The sequence below is a fragment of the Apaloderma vittatum genome, unplaced genomic scaffold, assembly GCF_000703405.1.
Source record: "Apaloderma vittatum isolate BGI_N311 unplaced genomic scaffold, ASM70340v1 scaffold23426, whole genome shotgun sequence".
NCBI classification, from domain to species: Eukaryota; Metazoa; Chordata; class Aves; order Trogoniformes; family Trogonidae; genus Apaloderma; species Apaloderma vittatum.
In genome coordinates, this window is record NW_009721576.1 from 1,278 (window position 1) to 23,002 (window position 21,725).

Consider the following 21,725-nt stretch of genomic DNA (forward strand, 5'->3'; position numbering starts at 1 on the left):
GTTAAAGTCTCCAGTTATACTCTGAGGTAATTGGCCAAAATGGGTGGTTTACGTTTCTGAGGAGTCCTGTGTCTGTATGCCTTCCAGGGAAAATATACTAGATGAAGAATCATAGAATCATAGAATGGCCTAAGCTGGAAGGGACCTTAGAGATCATTTTAATCCAGCCTCCCTGTCGCCAGGGATGCCACCTCTCGACTAGATCAGGGACTGAACAGGAAGAAGTCTTAAACTTCTCAGCAGCTGAATGACTTCCTGATTTTTTTTGTGTGTGCTAAAGTCGAGTTTTAATCTGCACATAAAGAGGCAGCATGTACTATCCTCTATTAAAAAGAAGCTTCTAGTAAGTAATAAGTTTCTTGTTATACAAGGAACAACAACCCTGCTATAAATAATTATTTTTAAATAATCTTTGTTGGAAGGATGAGACCATACATAGATACCGCTACAGGCCAGCCTGGTGGTGTTCTGTCTCAGCATAACACAATAAAATTCCTTCATTTGCTGATGCTTCCTGAACCTGATGTAAAGCCTCTGGTGACCAAGAGACTAAGATTTTGATGCTGAAAAAACCTTTGAGTTGAGTTTTTAGGGCTATAAATGGTTGATCTGTGGATGTCTGGTACAATACTATATATACATATATATATATATATGTATTAGCATACATTTGAGATGCTAAAAATCCAAACAATGAAGTTGCTCTGAAAATTCCTACAACAAAAACCATACCATCTCTGCCTTGGGATTTGACTGCATGTAAAGAAAAAAAAGAAAAAAAGGTTTTTATTGTTATATTCCTTTTGTTTATTGTAAAATGCTGAACTGTATTGTCCTCTAGTCTCTTTACAAAGCCAGAGAGAGTGAAATTGAAACTGAACAACACTTTCAAGCCCTTGCCGAGAGAGAACGTGGACATCTCAAAAGTGAAATTAAACGAATGGAAGATGAGATAGCTTCCTTAAGAGAAAAGAAAAACAATCAAGAAGTAAGGTTTAAGTCTTTTGTAAGAGAACACCTGTATTGCAGTTACATCTTATGACTTGTCCTTACTTGCACTTACAGAAATAATAGTGTAAGTCAAGAATAGCTAGTTATAATTAAAACTTACAAGCTGTGGTAAATGATCTGGATGTGCTTTTCCCTGTCTAGGCAAGTAGAATGACAGTGAGCATCAAGTTGTATAGACTGGTCAAGACTTAGATATTGAAAGTAGATATTAAAAGACTACAGTTCTTAATGCCACATATACAACCACATGTCCATGTCACCATCCTGATAATTCTTACAGGTATTTTCTTTACGGTTTAAAAATTAAGTTGTTGGTGGCAAATCTTCTCTCCCCTAAAAAAACCAAACAAACAGCTTGGAGCACGATTTTGAGATCAAAAATGTGCTTTATGTTAAAAAAAAGTAGTAATTTAATGTTAATTAATTACAGGTGTTTCTCTATTTAATTGAACTTTTTCTTTCTAGCAAAATTATGCTTGTTCATTTCTTAATTTGCTCGTTTCATTAAATCTGTTTGTAATCTCCAGTCTCTCAGAATGGGTAGCAGGATGCAGATATCCTTGCTATTCAGCTGAATCCAGATTCTCTGATTTTTGTATCAGGACTTCACAGCCACATGGGGCCATTTGTAAACTGATATGTAGGGTAAGGATCTAAGCTCTGGGCCTCAGTGTGCAAGGGAGAAACTCTATGATGCCTCAGATCAGTTTATTATGTGCAATAAATATCCCACATGTATCTCGCCAGAGGTTGACTTTTCTGTTTAAAATTATTTGCATTTTAGGTTTGTCGTAACCTACTGTCTTGTTTCTTTAAGACCAGGACGTGCATTAACATTCCTCAAGTATAATACACAATTAACAAAAAGGAAAGCTAGCAATTCTGTTGGCAACAAGATGTGTGTAAACTTGTTACTGTAGCTTGTACTGGTTGTTTCAATTTCTATTCAAGGACAATATTAAACATTAAATATTAACCCTTTAATTCATCTCTAATTTCATTAGAATGCTATAAACAAAACCACTAAGAAGTTGGAAGACTTAAAAAAACAAATGAACTGTGATGAGGAAGTTCTGGAGAGCTGGATAAAAGAGTCGAATCGTAAAGATAATGATGCTATCACAATCCAGAAGTATGCACAACAAGACGAAGGGAAACTAGGAGTAAGTAGAAATGACACCAATCTTCAAAACAGAGAACGACGTCAACATTTGAAGACTTTGTTATGTTATCAAGTTAGGCAAGATGAGACAAGATTTCATACAACAGTTTTTAAGCTGTTTTTTGCTTAACACAACAGTGCAATTTCACCTGAGGTTTATTTTGAAGGTTAGAGAGAACAAGTTTTCAAAAGGTGAAAGGCGTAATTGAAGGCATTCATTTGTTTGTTTGTCTGGGTAGAATTTAAGCTTGAATTTTTCTGAGAAGGTGCAAAAATAGATAATAAAGTCTAGAAAACAGTGCCACTGAATTGAGAGAGGATTCTAATAAAAACCATATACTGAATATGGACAAATAGTGTAGATTTTCCCATTAAAACTGAATTTCTTAATATTACTGAGAATAAGGTATGGCTATTTCAGTAAACTGCCTAGAATAGAGAAAGATATTCTAAATAGACACTCCAGTCATAAGTTCAGACTTTGTAAGGTTTAGTTCTCAAGTATAATATTAATTTATAGATAAAGGCTTAAGAGAATATTAACTGAAGATATTTAAATACAGGGAGGACAAAGTTCATCTTTACTTGTTAAATGCTTAACTGGAAGTTTGGGTGTACCCGAAAGCTTTAGCTTACACAGTCTCACTGATATAATTGTCATTAGCAAGTCACACAGCATAGCGAAAATAGTGACAGTCAGGTGAAATAGCTGATGCCAGGGATTCCACATACGCATTATATGGGCTGGAGAGTTACTCTGGCCAGGCTTCAGCCTGGTCCCAAGGGCTGACGGGATTATGGCCTCTTGTATGACCAAAAACCTGGGAGACTAGAGTCTCATTTTTTAGTCTTCTACACCACAATAAAATTGATGCCCTCAAGAATTCCACCCCTAATTGTAGCAGAGCTTTAAGAATTTATAAGACATTATATATTTGTTTTCAAATACATTATATTTTTATATCCTTTCATTTTAGGCATTAACCCTTCAAGTAGAAAAGTTGACCATGCAAGCAAATCAGAAGCGCAGAGCTCTTGATAATGAGTTTACAGAAACTGTAACAGCTCAGGTATATGCTTAAGGTTCTCGAAGATATCGTTACTGATGAAATTTTTAAAAACAGATATCTTGGAGGTGCTTTCTTTTAAACAGATAGAGCTTGACAAGACAGCCGAAGACTTTCGCAGAGTGCATCAGGAGAGGCAAGAAGTCATCAGGCAGTGGGAGAATGCAATACAGCAGATGCAGAAAAGAGATCAACAGATCGATCACTGTGCCTTGGTAAAACTGCTGCAACTGATTCCTACCAGTGGATCAGCCTACTTCTGTATCTGTGCTATTGACAGGAATTTCACCAGTCACACATCCAGTGTCTTTTAGATGTTCAGTGTTCTCTTTGTGTTTACTTCTCTATTTCAGGCGTTTCAAAGTTCAGGTATTATTGAAATGTACTCAGAATTTATTCTGAAAGGAGTATCTCTCAGTGGAAGCAATGGTGCTCTGTGTGATGCTATGCAAAGTTTAATTATCAGTCTTGGGGATGCTGGAAAATGCAAAGCATGGCAATTTCAGCATTCTCTGTGATCTAGGAAGCAACAAGATGGGGTGTTTTTTCTGAGAGTGTAAGGACAGTCAACTGCAAGGAGGGGATTCTGTGCCTGGGATGCAATATAAAAAAGAAAGCAGAACATTTATTATTGAAGGAATTAGCATTGCTGCCTCTGTGAACAAATGCATGCATAATGTTTATCTCAGAATTATGGGTATTTTAAAAATCACAGTAAGGTTAAAAATTGGTCCTTAAGTACATTCTGCAAATGGAGAGAAGTGACAGCACTCTTCTAATCCAAAAAAAGATCCTGTTGGGCATGATGAATTTCTAAAATATATAGTCTTCATTGGTTCTGTCAGTGTCTTATGCACAGAAGGTACAATGGCAAGAGGTGCAAATAAAGTACATTTTATCCTGGCTTTTTGAGGAGAAGGGCAAGCTCTTTGGAAGGTTCTGCAGGGCAATAGAACAGATACACCAGAAAAAGCCTGAAGGATCAGTGTCAAGAAAAAATTTATAAATGTGGATTCCAAAGTAACAATGACTTTTTTGAAGTGAGGGAAAGTAGTATTACATGCACAAGAAGGCTCTACCTAAATCCTTAGCTCTGCTGGTATAGGATGTCAGCTTTGCTGTGTTGCCTGTGTTGTTGCCCAGTTGTTAGGTATAGTCTGAGCAGAAACATGGTTTAACCAGTCTTGAGATACAACGCTAAAAAATATAATAAGAGAAAATAAAGCCAGAAAACATATTGGTAAACCAAAAATGTAACAGTCTAATTTAGCTGAAATATTTTGGATTTTAAGTATTTCAGTTCAGAAGATTCCTGCAAAGAACAAATGACAAACAGATATTTAAAGAAAAAACCACAACCCACCCCTGCAAAAAAAAAGCACAACAAAAACCCCACAACCCAGGTCTAGCAAACCTTCCATTGTCCATACGATAGGTCTACTGACGCTTTTGTAAATGGATCTTTATTTTTTTTTTTTTACATTCAAACTACAGTATAATTTTCCCAGTAGCTAATCTTTTACTTAACTTTTCAAAATATACAACTTTCAGTGAATGGCTATAAATCAGAAGTGATGTAAACATCACTTCTGTTAGCAATTTTTCTCTTGGATTTGCTGTTGCAAGTCTATCTGAAGTTTTGTTCACATAGCAATTTTCCCTATTCAGTCAATCAAAATATATTTTCACTTCATACAAGTTTATAGCATTATTTTTTTTTTTTTAAATTACTGAAACATTTTGGAAGTTGCCAGTCCAAAACAATTGTAGTATTTGGTGTGTGATGTTTTAGTGGAATAAAGTAATTAAAGAATGATGTGATAACCGAGCTGTCTAATGCAAAGAGTGATCTTAAGAGCAATCTATCTTCTGCTTGTACTCTTTATTAATCTAAAGCAAGAAAACCTAAACCATTTTTATCCTGATAGCTAATAGCAGACATAAAACAGGAGATCAGAAAGAAAGAAATTGTGCTGGAAGAGAAGACTTCTTTTTTGGTAAATGAAACACTTAATAATATGGAATGCGAAAAGAGAATTTCTTCTGCTGAACGGGAAGCTACCATCCTCCGAAATGAGTATCAAACCCAGGATACTTACAGGGTTCAGCTGCAGGATGAGGTAAGGATGAAGAAACAGTTTAGAAAAAACAGACTGAAACTATAATTTTTGACTAGATGGAGGAAGTACAGAATAGCATTTGCTTTTCTCACGTTTTAGACTAGACTCATAATAATTCAACAAAATGCCTGTTCTTCTCAGTCTACTCATGATTATTGGGATCTGAATCCTCAGCTTAATTCTTTCACTGGTGGTGGTAGAGAGAATAGCTTGAATTCTCTATTGTTTTGGTACACAATGGATGAATTTTCTTTTAAATGGTGTAGCACTATGAGATGCTTCAGAAGGAGGTGCATCTTGCCTCTTGCACACGCAGACTGCAGTGTTGTATAAAGATGAGAGATGTCTCTTGCAGATTGCAAACAGTTCCCATTCTGTGCTTACAGAAGTGAGGGTTGATGGCCCTTGTAGTCACGTTAAAATTTTGGAAAAAACCCCAAAACCCAACACTTTCACAAGGTTTTCTAATCAACAGACCATAGGGTAGGGCTGCCCTGTCAACAAGCCATGCTTGATGCTGGTGATGCTTATACTCTGTTGCTTGTATTTAATGTGCACTTAAAGCTGGGAAGGAGCCACACTGCTTAATTGCTTGTAGAAGGATTTCTAAGAGGTAATTCAAATGTCACGGTGCTGTTGAGAAGGGATACATTTGTATTACCTGAGTAAGTTTTCTCTTAACAAGAAAACAATAACACAGGGCTATTCAGCAAGCTTGGCAATTTTTAGAAAAAATCTGCATCTGCTGTTGCCTTAATTTTAGATAGTTTTTCTGTAGCAGGTACTTTATAAACTGATAAATCAGTTAAACTGTAGGTAGCTCAGTTAAGGTGTAGGCTATTAGATTACATTGTAATTCATGCAAACTTGAGGGTTCACAGAACTGGTAGGTTTTTATCTCAAGCTGAGAGATTTTGCTTCAAGTTTTTCACAATACTGCATAATGTGACAGTGAGAACAGTCTCCCATTATTAGAACATCTGTAGCATGCAAGTCAGAAACAAGGAAAGAAAGAGACTTACAGTTAACTGACAACTTGCGACCTCCCAGTTTCTCATTCTGGTGCAGAGAGACACCTGCTCTACACCCTTGATCGGGTTTCTTTACCTATGAAAGTGAAGACAATTACAGTTAGGTGATACTGTGAAGAGTAATGAGCTATTGATTGTAAAGTATTCCTATCCTGTTTAATAAGTGTATGCTGTCATGTATTTTTTACCAAATTAAATGTCTTGCGTATTTTTGTCAAAGGCTTCCCTTATCTTAATCAAAATAATTTTATGTACACAAAAAAGTTTGCATTAGAAATATTTATTAGCGATATAAAGGTTTCTGTGTTCACAAAGAACCTCAAAGTCAGCTGTGCTCTATAAAACTACGGTTCCGCTGTTGACAAGAACTGCAGCCCACAGCACCTTCATAATTCATTCTGTATTATTAAGTATTTTTTCCCAGCATTCAGATTATGTAAATTAGACTATTGAATTTACTAGCTGTGCCAATTTACAGCACCTCAGAATTTGTAGCACTCTTTTTCTGGAAAATGTCGTTAAAAAGAAATGGAATAATTTCCAATAAATAGGTCCCTTACGATTTTAAATATTGTAACATGTACCAAAGTAAATAAGAGCTTGATTGCACCATTTTGTAATTTATTAGCTGGATGCTTTGAAATCTACTGTAGACAGAACTGCTTCTGATCTAGAGTCACTGAGAGCACAAGTAACCAATATGAAGAAAGAAATTCAGAAAAAAGAAGCCAGGTAAGAAACAGACCTTTAAAAATATAATTTGTAAGGATTAGTCATATAATCAAATCCTTGAGCTAGCAAAGACTCTTAGATAACATTGACGATTAAAGCCTCCATCCTTCTGGTTACTTCATGTCCTGTACCGGTTCAGGCACTGTGCAATTTAGGAAATACTCCTGATAATCCTTCTTTTTAAAGGGCATGAAAAAATCAGGGCCTTGGTTTTTGTAAGTGAAGTTTAGCCTGCTGCATTACGCAATGGTGCAGGAAGATATGTATGCTGCTCAGTTTTGGTAGTGTTCTACATGCAACATACGTTTAACTTGTTTAATCATGTAATTTTGTTTAGATTAAGCATTCTTAATGAAAAAAATGCAAGTCTTTCCAATAAGCTGAAGCTTGTGACTGAGGAGACACTCAGCTCAGAAGACAAAGCTTTGAGGATGGCAGAAATGCTAAAGGAAGAAGAAAAAGTTGTCAAGGTAAACTTTTTTTTTTTGTGATTTCTGCAAATGAGAATTCATTTGATTCTGCAAGCTCTATCTAGAACAAATATTTATGGATTAAAAAGGAATGTAAGCATTAATATGACATGTAGCTATTTCATGAAATGGTGAAGTAACATCCATGTAGATATGTCAGTATCTGTGTTGGGAAAACTGGAGGAAAATAAGTGGTTCCAGTAATTCAGAAGAGGGTGTCCCCCAGGCTACTGGAACTGTCATTGTAGAGATCAGATATAAAACCAGTGCTGTGACTGCACCAGGGACAGCACAGAGCGTTCACCTCTGACACCAGTGACTTGCAGCTTCTTGGCTTGATTGAAATAACTTACTGAACATGGCAAATTTTGTTCTAAAGATATAACAATGTTTTGCTGCTTCTTTGTAACAATAGCGAAAAATTTCAAAATCCTGTATTTTGCTACCTTATATCTTTAAAGGTTTTGTTCTATAGGCTTCTATCAGTTTTTCATCAATAAGGTTGCTAAATCTTGTCAGGGTGTCTTTTCAGTGACATTAACACTGAAAATTACTTGGTTTTAGTAAAACATCACCAAAACTTAAAAACCTGCAAAGAGCTATGATATCGGCAAGCTGAGATTAAAAGAGATTTTGAAATATTTTAATTAGATTTTCCTGGTCTAGTCTCCTCTTCCTTGTTTTAATTCTACTACCTGATACTCTGGTACATCTAACTTGTTGTGGACTATTAAGTAATTACTGGCTCACTTTACATTTCATTTCCTTGATGAATAAAGATTTTGTTCTGTGAAGTGGCATGTACAAGCTGTAATATGGTAACTGTTTTTTTAATGTGTCTCATATTAATTTTTTTTTCAAAATCAAACTCCACTTCTTATGTTGCAAATTACATCTAGGAATAAAAATATCCTAATTCATCATCATCTGTTGAACTACTAAAGGGCTCTTGAATAAATGCAATGTTGTAATGCAATCATCTGAACTTTCCTGCATTTAGAAAATGTTTCCACTGTTTTGTCATTTTCCCACTAATTCTCTTAAAGTATTTTAGTATTTAGCTTCTGACGGAATTTGATACAAATGTCCTTCTACATTTTGCTGGACAATTGAGTATTGGATACGCTGAAGCTTTCTTTACTGTAAAACAACCACGTTAAATTAATGTGACAGCAGGTGTTCCCACACAAGCGACAACAAAGCTGTATCTGTGCATATCCCTGTATACTTTTCCCCCCTATTTTGTGTTGTCTATAGTATGTGTGTGAAATAACCCCTTGCAGTAGATTGTTATTTTTCTAACTTATTGAGTCCACGTTAACTGCACACTTTAAATACACATACAGAAACTAGAGAGGCGTTGTCTCTGTAGAGTTTTTTAAATTATGGGCCTTCCTTACCGTTTGGGTTTTCAGATAATTTGAAAACACATTGTAACGACATAACATTTCAGTAAAATGAAAACCTTATTTGCTTCCCCTTAAGACTGTTACCAGGGTGGCTAAACCATTAGCAGGGTTTCTTTACTTGCATCGGTGGCGGATAACCTAAGATGACACTGAGCTTGGCAGCTCCACAGCTTCAGGGTAGTATTTTAACTAGGATGAACTGTTCTTGAACAATGTCTGTAATGTATTAGTCAGAAGCATGCTTTCCATCACCATTAGACACACACGGCTATTTGCGGCATCTATTAATTTACTGTGAAGAGATATTTATGGGAACAATGTGGATGAAATGTCACCGTTTTGCGCTTTAGTTCTCTGATACTTCTCCCTCTTCAAAAAGTGGCAAAACACTGTTGCACAGTGAAGCTTATTGAGTATCTTATCTCTATTAACAACCTCACTTAAAGGGAGAGAAATTATTTATATTAAATAAATGGATTTAGATATGCAAGAAAGACTCTGAAATGAAGGTCAAATCATGATCCAGTTTTAGTAGGTAAATCCATCATTATCATTAGCTTTAGAAATACAGCTCAGAATTGGGCACACGCATAAAAACAGTTTACTTCTGAAATTGAATTCCTTTGTTCAGGCATGATCCAAAGCCCACTGACATCAGTGTAAAATGCTACAGGCCATAACAATTTCATATGAAACTTACACCTGCTTTTTACTTCCTGAGTTTTGGATTTGGAATTGCAGTTACAGCAACTACAAAAGTATCTGTTTGGTAGAATGTGACTGTGAACTCTCAGAGGAGTTCTCTTTCACTATTATTAAAGGCACCAAGATGGTTCACAAGCAAATTTCAACATATATACATACAAAATCAAGAGCATTTTTAATCAATGTAGAAAGGTGAATTCTAAGGTGTTCTGCTATATTAATTTAAATATGCATTTTAAAACTCTATACCAGACTAGAGCTAAATGTGTCTTTTGGAGCAGGACTGTGATGCCACATCCGTTGTTTGAGAGATGTACCTTACAGGAAAGTAGCATGGTGAACCGTCTGAGCTTTGGAAAGTCTTTGGTTATTTATGTCAGAAGGTAGAAGGAGAGAAGGAAAGAATGAAGTTGTCTTCCTTGTTGGGTTATAGAAAGAAAATACTCTCGATTTCAGTTCTTTTTCAGTACATTTCAGGTTACCTGAAATGTTCAGCATTGTCTTATTGTAACAGGCCCTACTAAAACCTCATTTCCTGCACTGATTTAGGCCTTAGTGGCAACTTACCTCTGAGAATAAGGAAGTATTTTAAAATGTGTAATCAATTTTTTTCTAGCAAAATCATTCCAATTTATCTAAACATATGTGCATACACAGAGAGATACAAGTTTTAAGAAACCATTGAAAAGCTTTGTATTATGTTTCTCCAAATATTCACATACACTGGAAGCTGTAAGGAGGGGTTTTTTTTGAAAGAATGACAGGAATTTAGTTTTCTGAAAGGCTGAAAAGAGTAGCACTCCCCTAATGGGAAAAAAAAAAGGGTCATGTAGTAGTAAGACAGGATCGAAGATTACTTTCTCTTTAAGTCAAAGATGTTTCCTGCCAACCATTTTGAAGACCTACGAAATTCCACGTTCATATTAATTGATATAGTATGGAAACTTTTGACTCTTCCTATATATGATTAATAAAGGTAAATAATTCTCAGAAATTAGTTTTGATGAGATTAATTACTTAACGATTAATTTGTCACCAGGAAAAAGAAACAGAAGTGAACCACTTAAAAGAACTGCTTTTCAAGAAGACTCAAGAGTTAAAGGTGCAGAAGGATAAGGAGAAGTGTGCTCTAGCAGAAATTGAGGGAAGTCGAGCATTGCTTAAAAATCTTAAGAGTCAACTGCACAGACTTGATGCAGACGCATTAAAACAACAAGAATTAATTTATAACCAGGTAAAACGTTCATGTACTTTCACACTGTGATTGTTTCTTGGCTCTAATGTGAGTAAATTGCTTGAGTTTGGCAATCTTTGTCAACATCTTACCATTTGGGAAATGCCACGCAGTGTAATTCAAAGTCTGCATTTATTTCTGTCTCTAGATGTATGGATAAAATTGAAGTAACTGAAACTGGCTGTAGTATCACCGACATTATGCACTCGTGTATTTCATTATTGTTTGCATCTGCTGCTTTTCCCACTGATTTCTCAAATCAGTTCTTTACTTTGATCCCTCTGAACCAGACACCTCAGGGTAAATTTTTAAAGCAATACAAGAGGTACATGCCAAAATCCTGTTATTTACTAATTGGATTTTGTGCATATTTCCTATGCACCACTTTGAAAATTTTGCTCTTTTATATGAGCATCCACTGGTAACAGCAAGATGGCAACTCCACTGTAAGCCTCCCTACAGCTCAGGGTGCTGAGCACGCTTTGTTACTCTTCTAGAAGATTACTGTTGAACCATCACTGCACATCAGTCATCTAAGAATATTTTTGCTAATGAGGTCTATAAGCCATAAATTATTATAAAAACAATAGCTTAATTGGGTGACTGTCCTAAAGCCAACATTTAGATCCAAGTTTATATCCAGTATTTTAGCTTTATAGGAAGGCTGTTATTGCTTATCTCAGACTATTAATTTTCTTAAAAAATTATTTTAACAGGATTTTTATATTCAGCAAGTACAGAGACGGCTGTCACGGTTAGAAGGGGAAGTTAATGCAGATGAAAAACAAGTTTTGGAAGCAAAAGTTGCTGAACTTCAGAAAAGCTTAGAAGAAAAGAAAAACGCATACGATGTTTTACACGCCCAGCACAAGAAACTTCAGGTAACTTCCTTAGAAGAGCAGGTTGACTGTGTAACCTCAGTGAATTAAGTAGATTGAGTCTTATTAATTAGTAAAATGATATGAGCTTAAAAGATATCTGAACTTTGTACAGCCAGTGTGGAAAACTTCGTATGTTCCCTGTACCTTCCAGAGAAGTAAGTCCTTCTTGCACACGTGAGCCACGTTAGCAAGAAGCCAAGCGCTGGGGGGTTGGAAAGGCAAGCTTCGCTTTCACTTCGGGATGTGACTGACGGATTGCGAATGCCTGAGTTTATCTTTAGGGCTATGTAGAAATGGGACAACATTATTCTGCGATGCTACTCAATACTTTTATATTTTTTCATAAAATGACAAGTACAATTGCATTTAAAATTGCACAAAGTATCATTACTGAATTGAAGGGACAGTATTTGAGTTAGCTGACCTCATCCCGATATGTAATTCAGAAATACTATTTTTCTGGCTCTATTCCCATGTGACGATTTTGCATATACACACTTGTTCTTTGCTTTTCCACTATCCAGTGACCATCATTAATTCTCTAAAAATGCACTGAGCTTTCTTGTAGATACAAACCAGTTAGTTATTCTGCAGTTTATAATTTCATTTTGTAAAAAATGTACTTGTCTATTAATCAGCTACATTTTAGCATATTTAGAAACCTCTTTTCAAAGAGAGACCATACCAAGACAAACATCAGGTTTTTAATAAAACATCACAACTGTTTTTTCAAAGTGATAGTTAGGAAAAAAATCGATCAATTTAGTGAGGGGAAGAAATTGCTTATAGGAAAGCCCTTTAACTGGAGATCCACGCAAAAGTAAGATTTAATGTTGGGCAACTGCTGCCTGCGCTTCAGTTTTGAGGAGATGCAAAATTTAAGCAGTGAGTATGATCAAACATTGGAACACACCTCCGGGAATTTATTCTTATTTTGGAGTATTATGAAAACCATCTGGTTTTATGAAGACGAACTAAGAATATCAAAGACATGGTCAGTGGCACCAGGAGACTTTTTTTTATCTATACCAAAATACATGATTATGTTAGAATTGCCGTATTGGCTGAAAGCTCTATATTGTATAAATAACAGTTATCACACTCCAAATAATGAAAAAACAAGCATTCCACATAAAAAAAGCAGTCTTCAAGCACTCTGCCTGAGGACCGCAATGCTCTAGGTACTGCTTGCAGAGCAGCATATGGACACAAGAAAATGACAGTTTGTGATTCCAGGACTTAAAAATATCTCACTCAGAATTAACTGGTAGCTTTTGTTGCAACATACGTTTACTGAAATAAATTAAATATAACTTATTTAACAGAATGACATCCATTTCATCAAGAGAGCAATGGATAAGACAAGAGAAGAAACAAGTGGTATAATGATCAAGATAAACGAACTAAACCTTTTCAATGAGAGATCAGATCAGGAGTTAAAAAAAGCTAAAGCCATTAAGCAGGTACAGTATTATTTTGCAACTTTACTAACATAGGACACGTTTGTTTGTTTGTTTGTTTATAACACATAAACTCATTACTTGATCTGAATGTTACTGTCTGCCTCCCATGGTGCTACATCATTACATCCCTAAAAAACCTCTATGTAGTTTCTTGACTTACACCTTTCTTCCCAAACTTTGAAGTAATTTTCATCACTATTACCTTGCTAGGGAAAGTGGTGTTTCTTCTCCATATACAGCATAAAGTTTATTTGGGTTATCGGTTTAATCACACATTACTTATATTACAATATCCACCTGGTCAGTATTTGGTGGCTTTTTTTTTCTGAGAAATAACTGCCTTTAAAATAGAAAATGTGCTTACTGTTCAGGGATGTCTTTACCTAGCACTGATTTTTTTATGCTTAATCTGTGATGCCAACTAATAAATTTGGCTCAGTTTTGTTATAACATTGTAACATATTTTCCAGCAGATGGTTTGTATTTATCTATATTCCAGTTGAAGGAATTAGAAATAAAATGGAAGTCCTTCTCCCTGTATTCTGATAAACAGAAAAATACTGTTCCCAGTCCTTTAAATACTGCACAGTTTTTTCCTGCAGTAAGTTGCAGCCTTCCTAAAGGAAGCACTAAGGTAGTAGAACAACACAGGGTCTAAGTAGCAGAGAAAAGAGTTTTGCTATTGACTTACTCCTCAATGAAAACTCTTTTTCCCTAACCTGGAACTTTCCTTTGGGGATGAAATTCAGGGGAACAAAAGAAAGAAGCTGGTGGCATAAAAGAACTTGGAAAACAAATGGTACAGAGTTTGAGATCCACAAGAGATTATTTTTAAATGATTCAAAGTATTTGCATGTTAATGAAGTTCACCACTTGCTGCTTTTCCTAAGCCTCGATGTATATATAATTTCCTGATATAACAACATGACTTGGAGACCTACAGAATCTAAAACATATTTAAGACGGTTATCGTAATTCAAGTGAGATATTAACTGCTTCAGAAAGTTCCTTGTAAGGTCAGCTGGATTTCTTTGAAACCACCTAAACTGAAAGAAAGTTATTGATGGAAAAGTCTTAACCCAGAATTGAACCTGAATTAGAAAGTCTGATGAATCTGTATAAAACCGTGAGGAAACAATCTATCCCTATCTCACTGCCCATGTAAACTGTTAGCAAATGAGAAAGTGAGAACATTTTAAAAAGCAGAGCAAAATAAGTCTTACAGTTGTATATATATTAAAGATAAAATAATGGATGCTCTATAAAAATTATTAACTGTTACAAATAATCTTAATTATAAACAATGCTTTCTTATTTTGAGACCTTTTTGGCATTTATTAGGAATTGATGGTTGAAGATAACCTCTTAAAACTAGAATTGAACCGTCTTCAAGATACTCTGTGTAATAAGACAGAAAAAGTTCTAACACTGGAAAAACAGAAAATGGCATTAAAGAAAGCCATAGCAGAAAGGACTGAGGAAATTAAGATTCACAAGGCCATGCTGGATTCCCAGATGAGACTTGTGGAACAGGAACGGCAACGCGCAAGGTAATTACTCTTATGTAAATTAAACACGTAATTTTTGCTGAGTATATTTTATGTGGAGACACTGAAAAAGTTAAGCATTGTACCAAACTTCACCAAGTAGGGAAACTGAGGATGAAGTAAATCTTCCTCAAATTTATATACTGAGACAGCTGAGGCTAGCAAGAGATCCCTTCTCTGAAATCCAGCCTACAGCTCTAACAACTTGAAGTGGTTACTGTTTGTTCTGTTAGTAAAGATCCTCCAGGGAAAACCCCAGTTGCAAACAACTTTTTAAAGTGTTATGTGCATTTTTTAAATAATCAGGAAATGTGAAATCAGTTTGTCTGGAGGTATGACAAAAATATTTAAAACATAAAAGTTGCTTTTAAAGAGGGTTTACTCCCAATTGCTTGATAAAACTGTGATTTCTTTGACACAGTAAGTTTAGTTTGGTTTTTTTGGTCTTTTTAACAAAAGAGCTCTCCATTAGGTGTCCTGTATAAGAAAATTAAATCTGAATTATATACACCCTCTTATAAAGCAACCACATGTGAAATGACTTTTCCTTTCTGTAAGAATCAGTGCAAAGTATCTGGGGCAGTTTTAGGTCTGAAACCCTGGTATCTATATCCAGCCAAAAATCAATGCTTCAGCAGCTGAACTGCTGAAATCTGGCAGGCTTTTTATTCACTCCTCTGCTAACCCCACCCCACACAATAGGAAATTAGAGTGATTTAGTGTGACTAAAGCTTAACTGCTCACCGAGAGTGCAGACTGTGTGGCTTTTTTCCTTTGATAATTACACAGCTAATTGATGCTTCCATGTAATTTGATTTGGGGTTGTTGCCTACTGTTGCTTACGCTCATCTAGTAGTGGCAATATTAAGATGGTATCAGCAGGGGGCAGCTTGTGCAGCTGTAGGATTTAAATGCCAAACCTTTAAAAAATTTCTGGGAAGGACTGTGGCACGGTCTCCCAGGGTGCGATGATCTGGAATATGAAAATAAACTTGATGCAGTTTAGAACTGCAAGAAAACTGTAGGTGACAAGAAAAACAGATGACTGTGGCTGGGAAACCAGAAAAAGCTACAAAGAACAGGAGCAGAACAACTGCTGCCCTGCCTGCCTCCTCGTACGCGGGCAGACTGATGGAACAACACCGGTACTTTAAACTGCTGTAGCAAGAACTGCCCATAAAACACTGCCAGACAAATGCCTCTTCAACACATTTATTTTTTCCCCCCAAATAAATCAGTGCCGAATTCCAAGATCGTCTAAACAAAATTGATAAACTGAGATGCAGATACGAAATTCTTACGTTTGCCACAATGCCACCTGAAGGAGAAGAGGAAAAAACTCAGACCTACTATGTAATTAAGGTATCTTATTAACTCCTTGTAATTTATTAATTCATTATAATTCAAGCTATCAGTTTCTCTGGGCTCTGTTCAAGTAACTAAGACAACCTCCTTGCCTACTGCTTACTTTCAGTCTAACTCTTTTATAGTATCTGACGGTTATTTAAATGTTACAGCAATTTCACATGAATCTCTGTGGTCAGCCCTAATGTCAGAAGAGTCTTAATTTTGAGCAGTCTGAAAATTTTCCCTTCAATGCTCATTAATTTACAAAGACCCAAGAAGCACTGGTCATGTGGCAAACCACTACAAACTGGAAACAAGTTTATCACAGTCTCACATGACCTTAAATTCTCCTACCCGTCAGAATTACTTTTAGGTATTCAGTTTACATTCTTCAAGGTTTAAACATATGGTAAACTGTCCACTTCTACTTATCAATCACCTACGCATCCTTCAGCTTTTCATTGGGAAAATAAAAATCCATCCTTATCTATAATCCCATACCCTGATCCTCAAACAAAAATCTGTTATTTTTGATCTACACAAATTCTCTGACTTCCTCTTAAAGCAAAATGCATCTAGTGGCGATCTTAGCTCTGAAGTTGGCATTTTTTCTCATTCTGAAGTGTTAAATTTCTTAATGATGGCGTTTCTGCTACTGTGCCATCTAGCACAGCAAAAGATCCTCACTAAAACCTCTGTGGTCGCTGTGGGCGTGTACCCTCTGCAACTCTGGGGATTTCGCACTCTGTCAGATTTTCTGAGGGACTGCAGAAAACCCTACCCACCCCCAGCTGGCTGCGTTTCTTAAATCTGACTGATCATATGAATGAAGCCTTGCAAGTGAGCAAGTCCCAGAGAGACTGGATGACTTGTAACACTCTCTCAGTGGTTTTCTATTACATATGATCTCAGTCTTACTTGGGATTTGTGGGTAAAGAAACCAGAAGTGAGGTGGGTGCTGCACTTCGCACCTGCAGGGCGAAGCATGGAAGTGCCTTTGTGCACTGCGTGGGTCCTGCTCATCGGGGCCCTGGGAGCTCAGAGAGGCAGATACCTACAGTGAAATACCTCAAAGAACTTTGAATATTGTAAATAACTATTTCTGCCACTTCCTTAGTAACTGTCTCAGTTCAAGCCCGACAACACCGATAAGCCCCATATCTACCTATGATTTTAACCCCTAAATATTGCAGGTATTTTTTTCTGTATAATTGTCCTAATATTTTCAGTAGGCATGCAGTCACCTAAAATATCATGTTTATTTTGAGGCTGCACAAGAAAAGGAAGCACTTCGACGTGAAGGCGATGATTTAGATGCAAAGATCTGCAAAGCTGAAAAAGAAATGGTAGCCCTGGAAAACACTTTGCGTGTACTTAATAACTGCAACAGCAATTACCGAAACTCTTTCAAGGAAGTCACCGAGACAAGTATGTAAACCAGAAATTGCTACTTGCTGTGTGAATTACGGATGATGGTATAATTTGGGTATGCAGTGGGGAGATTCCATGGCACAAAAGAATGCATCACAGAGTGAGACTAAACTGGTAGTAGCAAAAGGGAGTGCAATTCACGTGCTTCTATGAATAATAGTTCAGCAGAATAAGCACAGAAGAAAGTGCAGTAAGGCATAATTAATTTTTACATTCTACCCAATTTACATGAAAATCTCTAAGGCTACATAATTTTTGTGAATATTTCTAAGTAGGAAAAGTCAGAAGAGGCAAAGCATAAAGACAATTACTGAGAGGAAGAGTCATTACAGTGTGAGAGAAGTGCCCACTGAACTACATAGGTCTAGAGATAAAACTTTGCACAGTACAAAAATCACAGGTTTATATGCTGCATCACACAGTTATTAATTCAAATTACAAACGCAGGATGAGCTGTGCCACGGCTGACCTCGTGGCAGACTGAGCCAGCTTGGGCACAAAACCATATCGAGAGCAACCATACACCAGCTTAGGAACAGGTGCTCTAGTGACAGACTGATCCCTTAGCTACGCTTGCAAGTGGGAGGAAAAAAGTAGTAACTGGTCGTCTGGGAAAATGATGAGGAAGAGTAAAGCTTAAAACACTATTTTAGAGTAGTGTCAACAGATTTAAAAAGATGGACTACCTAACTACAAGTTTCTGAATAATGCAAACTCCTCAGAATTCTTGAAAATATCTTCATGTGTTGTTTCAGTTGCCACTTTCATAAGCTTGCTTTCAGTGGAACTTTCTTTGTTTAGCATATACAAAACATCATCAGGAGAAATTACATAGATTTAATTCTAGAAAATATTTGATTATTTAACTTTTGTGCCCTCTGCTGGCCCCAGAAAACGTAGCTCTTAAATCGTCATTCCTGCGAAGCCAGCACGGTTTTCACAGTGGACTTAGAAGTAGCGTAAAAAACCCCTTAAACCTCGAGGTCCCTGTAATACTGCCAATATTAATATAGTAATATTCCCTGATGCAGTTACTTTAAAGTGCAATTTATTTTAAATTGAAAATTGAGTTGTATACACTGCTTGTCCAGCAATAATGCTGCCTCACTGTTTGGGATCACAGGTGAGGAATATGAGGAAAAACTGAAACTAGAGGAGGAGAAAAGGGCTGCTGATGAGAACTACAGATGCAAACAAAGACAGATCAAGGAACTTGAAAAAAATCTCCAGGTAAAATACATGCACAAGTTCCAGTCAGACAGACAAGGTTTCAGCATGTACCTAAATCTATTCAAATCATCCTGCAAGGAAATTCTGGGACCATTTTTGGCCTGTTCTTTTCATTATCATTAATACAAAGCCTATGATTTGTATGAATGGATATGATCTTTTAGAAATTGAGTGCTTATTTGAATCTTCTTGAATAACAAAGAAAACTCAGGCTTTTTATTCACACACAGGTAGAAGTTTCAAAAATCCACGATGCACACCGACAAGTGTCCTGTTCTGGCATCCAAGCAGTTGTATTTTTGCGTAGTGCACACCACTGCACTCTGTCACCCTTTCCAGCATGGCAGAGATTAAATCTACACATCTTGTGACCTCTGCCATGTCCATCCCAGGATTTTTCTAGAACATACACTGTTGTATTAGCATTCAGGGTGCTTTAGTCTAAACAGTATTAATTCAGGCCCAGGTGGCTGTCTGGCTCTTAGCAGGTTCAATCACAGCTTCTCTTCAGGCTCCACCTCAAGGACTTAATGATGCTTCCCTTTGCTATCAAGCCCACTTGGCCCTTAAGAAAGGACAACACTTACCTCTGATGTGTGACATTTTAGCCAAAACTTTCCCGTGCAGAAGAAATCAAAGGAACTCTGTTACATTCCATGTGATTATTCTAAGCCCAGAATCACTGACTACAGGTCAACAAACATTCCTGTTGCTTATTCTACCTCCTAGGACATAAACCTTACTTAAGAAATAACACCTCTGAAATTAAAGAGGAGTATCTTCATCAGGGAGTAAGTCCTAGGATATAAGGAGATGTTAAGGCATACCCTTTACTTCCTTTTACTTTAAAAAGCCCCAAACCAACGCGAGTCACCCTTAGGGAGCTGATTATTATTCATTCCAGTCAAAAGGATCCATCTCTTCCCATGGGAAACGATGGTATTTTTGTTAGGATAGCCTGCACTGGTAAACTGGTACTGTGACAAGTCATTTGTAGATACTGCTCAGAGGCACATCTGAAAATACTTATTTGTAACTTCACTAATAGTCCTTTAAAGTAATTTTTAAGGTATTTACATTACTTGATGGTCTCTATCCAGTTATTTATCTACTAAACAGTCTGACAGGCAGACAGTTGTCTTATCATTAGTACTAACTCCTAGAGCTACATTTAAAAACAAGTAGTAGAGATAACAGACCCTTCTACAAATATAAAAGGTCAAAGGATATCAGAGGAGTTTTATAAACTCTAACTACCATTCAAATCAATTTGCAGAGTATGGAAAAAGACTTTGATATAGTACTGAAGCAGGAGGCCCTCTTCCAAGAGCAAAAGAAGGAAAAACAAGCTGTTATTTTGCAGCTGAACAAAGACATAGAAAAACAGAAGCCAAAACTAGAACGGATTATAAAACAGGTTTGTATATTCGGTAATGACAGTGTCTAACTTCATAGTGATAGACAGCAGCATGGTTAAAACCACCGAATTTAAACTTAATAGGTTTCTGAAAATGTTGCATCTTCATAAAAGCAATGCTTAAAAAGATATTTGTGTTAAAAGTGTTCCAGACTATCCAGAGAAATTCAATCTCTGAAGAAAACTGGAACAAAAACACAGGAAGAAAGAGACATTGATCTTCGTGAACTGAAAAACTTCAGCGGAACCATCGACAAATTGTTAGCTGATGTTCTAAAAGCAAATCCTGATTTAACTACACCCTTCCAAACGTACTTTCACCAGGTGAGCTTTTCACAGTTAACTGCCACCAAAATCTTGTTGGGCAGCTCTGGTCTGCTGGTGAGCGTCTTTCAAGGGCAACTCCTAAATTAAACAATAAGCAATACTTTAAACAGGAAGAAGGGTTAATCTGCTTTCAACAGGTCTTCAAATACAAAGGATCATAAACCCTCCCGCTGTACCCAGTCCCACTGCAGAGCCATTAGGTTAACATTTTTTCTTTTGTTGTTTTTCTAGTCCAATTTAGAGCTTCCTACAATTGCTTCTGCTGGTAGTAGTCAAAGTTCTCAATCACCATCTGCACAAAGCTCGCTAGCTTCTACCAGGTAAGTGTTAGCAATGATTTTTTGCCTTTATTTTTTGTTAAATCCCTAAATGAGAGAATTCTTCACTCCTGAAGATCTTCTCAACCTTGTCTCTACTTTATGAACACTAAAAAACCCTTTCTCCTTATACTGTCTCACCTTTAGGTTTACTAGATTTTTCTAGCACACGATTTACCTGAGCATCCATTACAGTTTTAAATAAAACAGCAAATACAGAATAATTACCTTGAATTTTGCTAACTGTGCTCCAATTAAAAGGTGGTTTCACATTATAAAAGCTCAAGTTTGAGCTCCAGCCACATTTTGCATTGGTAGTGTGAGCTCCCTTTCCCAATTCAATAGGGCAGACAGACATGTGCTGTTACCGATACTTTTTTCCCGTGTTCAGCATCTATCAACTACTCATGCACAGAACATGCTGAATCAGTTACAATCTAACATTTCCACAGGTTACTCAAGCAATCAGTGGCAGTGTCTACAGGGGTCTTTGTAAGGGATCTTACCTCCAATAACCACTGCTCCTGCGTGCCTTTATTGTGAGGCACCGTCAGAAGCCCTGTTTTAGACAGGGGGATTTCTGTTGCACTGACAAGTATATTTTTTTCTTTCAGATCCTCCAGAAGCACAAGTTCAGGCTCTAGTGAGTCTGTATCACTCAAGGTCATAGATCTGCACTTGCCTATCACCGCTCCTGCAGAAGCAGCTGGTTCACAGCCATCCCGCAGAGACAGCACCTCTGCTACTTGTAAATACAAACACAAGTCTTAAGTTTTTTGAAGGCCATAGTAAGCACTTTTTTTGGCCATATTAACGCTAGTTAA

The 21,725-nt window shown here is 36.6% G+C and overlaps 1 protein-coding gene across 1 annotated transcript; it reads left to right on the plus strand.

Moving 5' to 3' along the window:
- Nucleotides 1-841: 841 nt before the first annotated feature.
- On the plus strand, nt 842-21,672 carry CCDC39 (coiled-coil domain containing 39; the record flags this gene model as incomplete). The annotated part of the gene is made up of 18 exons (XM_009871456.1): nt 842-988; nt 2,016-2,174; nt 3,151-3,243; nt 3,327-3,455; nt 5,169-5,360; nt 7,020-7,123; nt 7,461-7,593; nt 10,747-10,941; nt 11,658-11,822; nt 13,148-13,285; nt 14,627-14,835; nt 16,071-16,194; nt 17,448-17,607; nt 18,734-18,840; nt 20,117-20,257; nt 20,402-20,581; nt 20,816-20,904; nt 21,516-21,672. Coding segments are annotated over 18 exons (2,622 nt in total), but the record flags the coding sequence as incomplete, so codon positions are not given.
- Between the last annotated feature and the right edge of the window lie 53 nt (nt 21,673-21,725).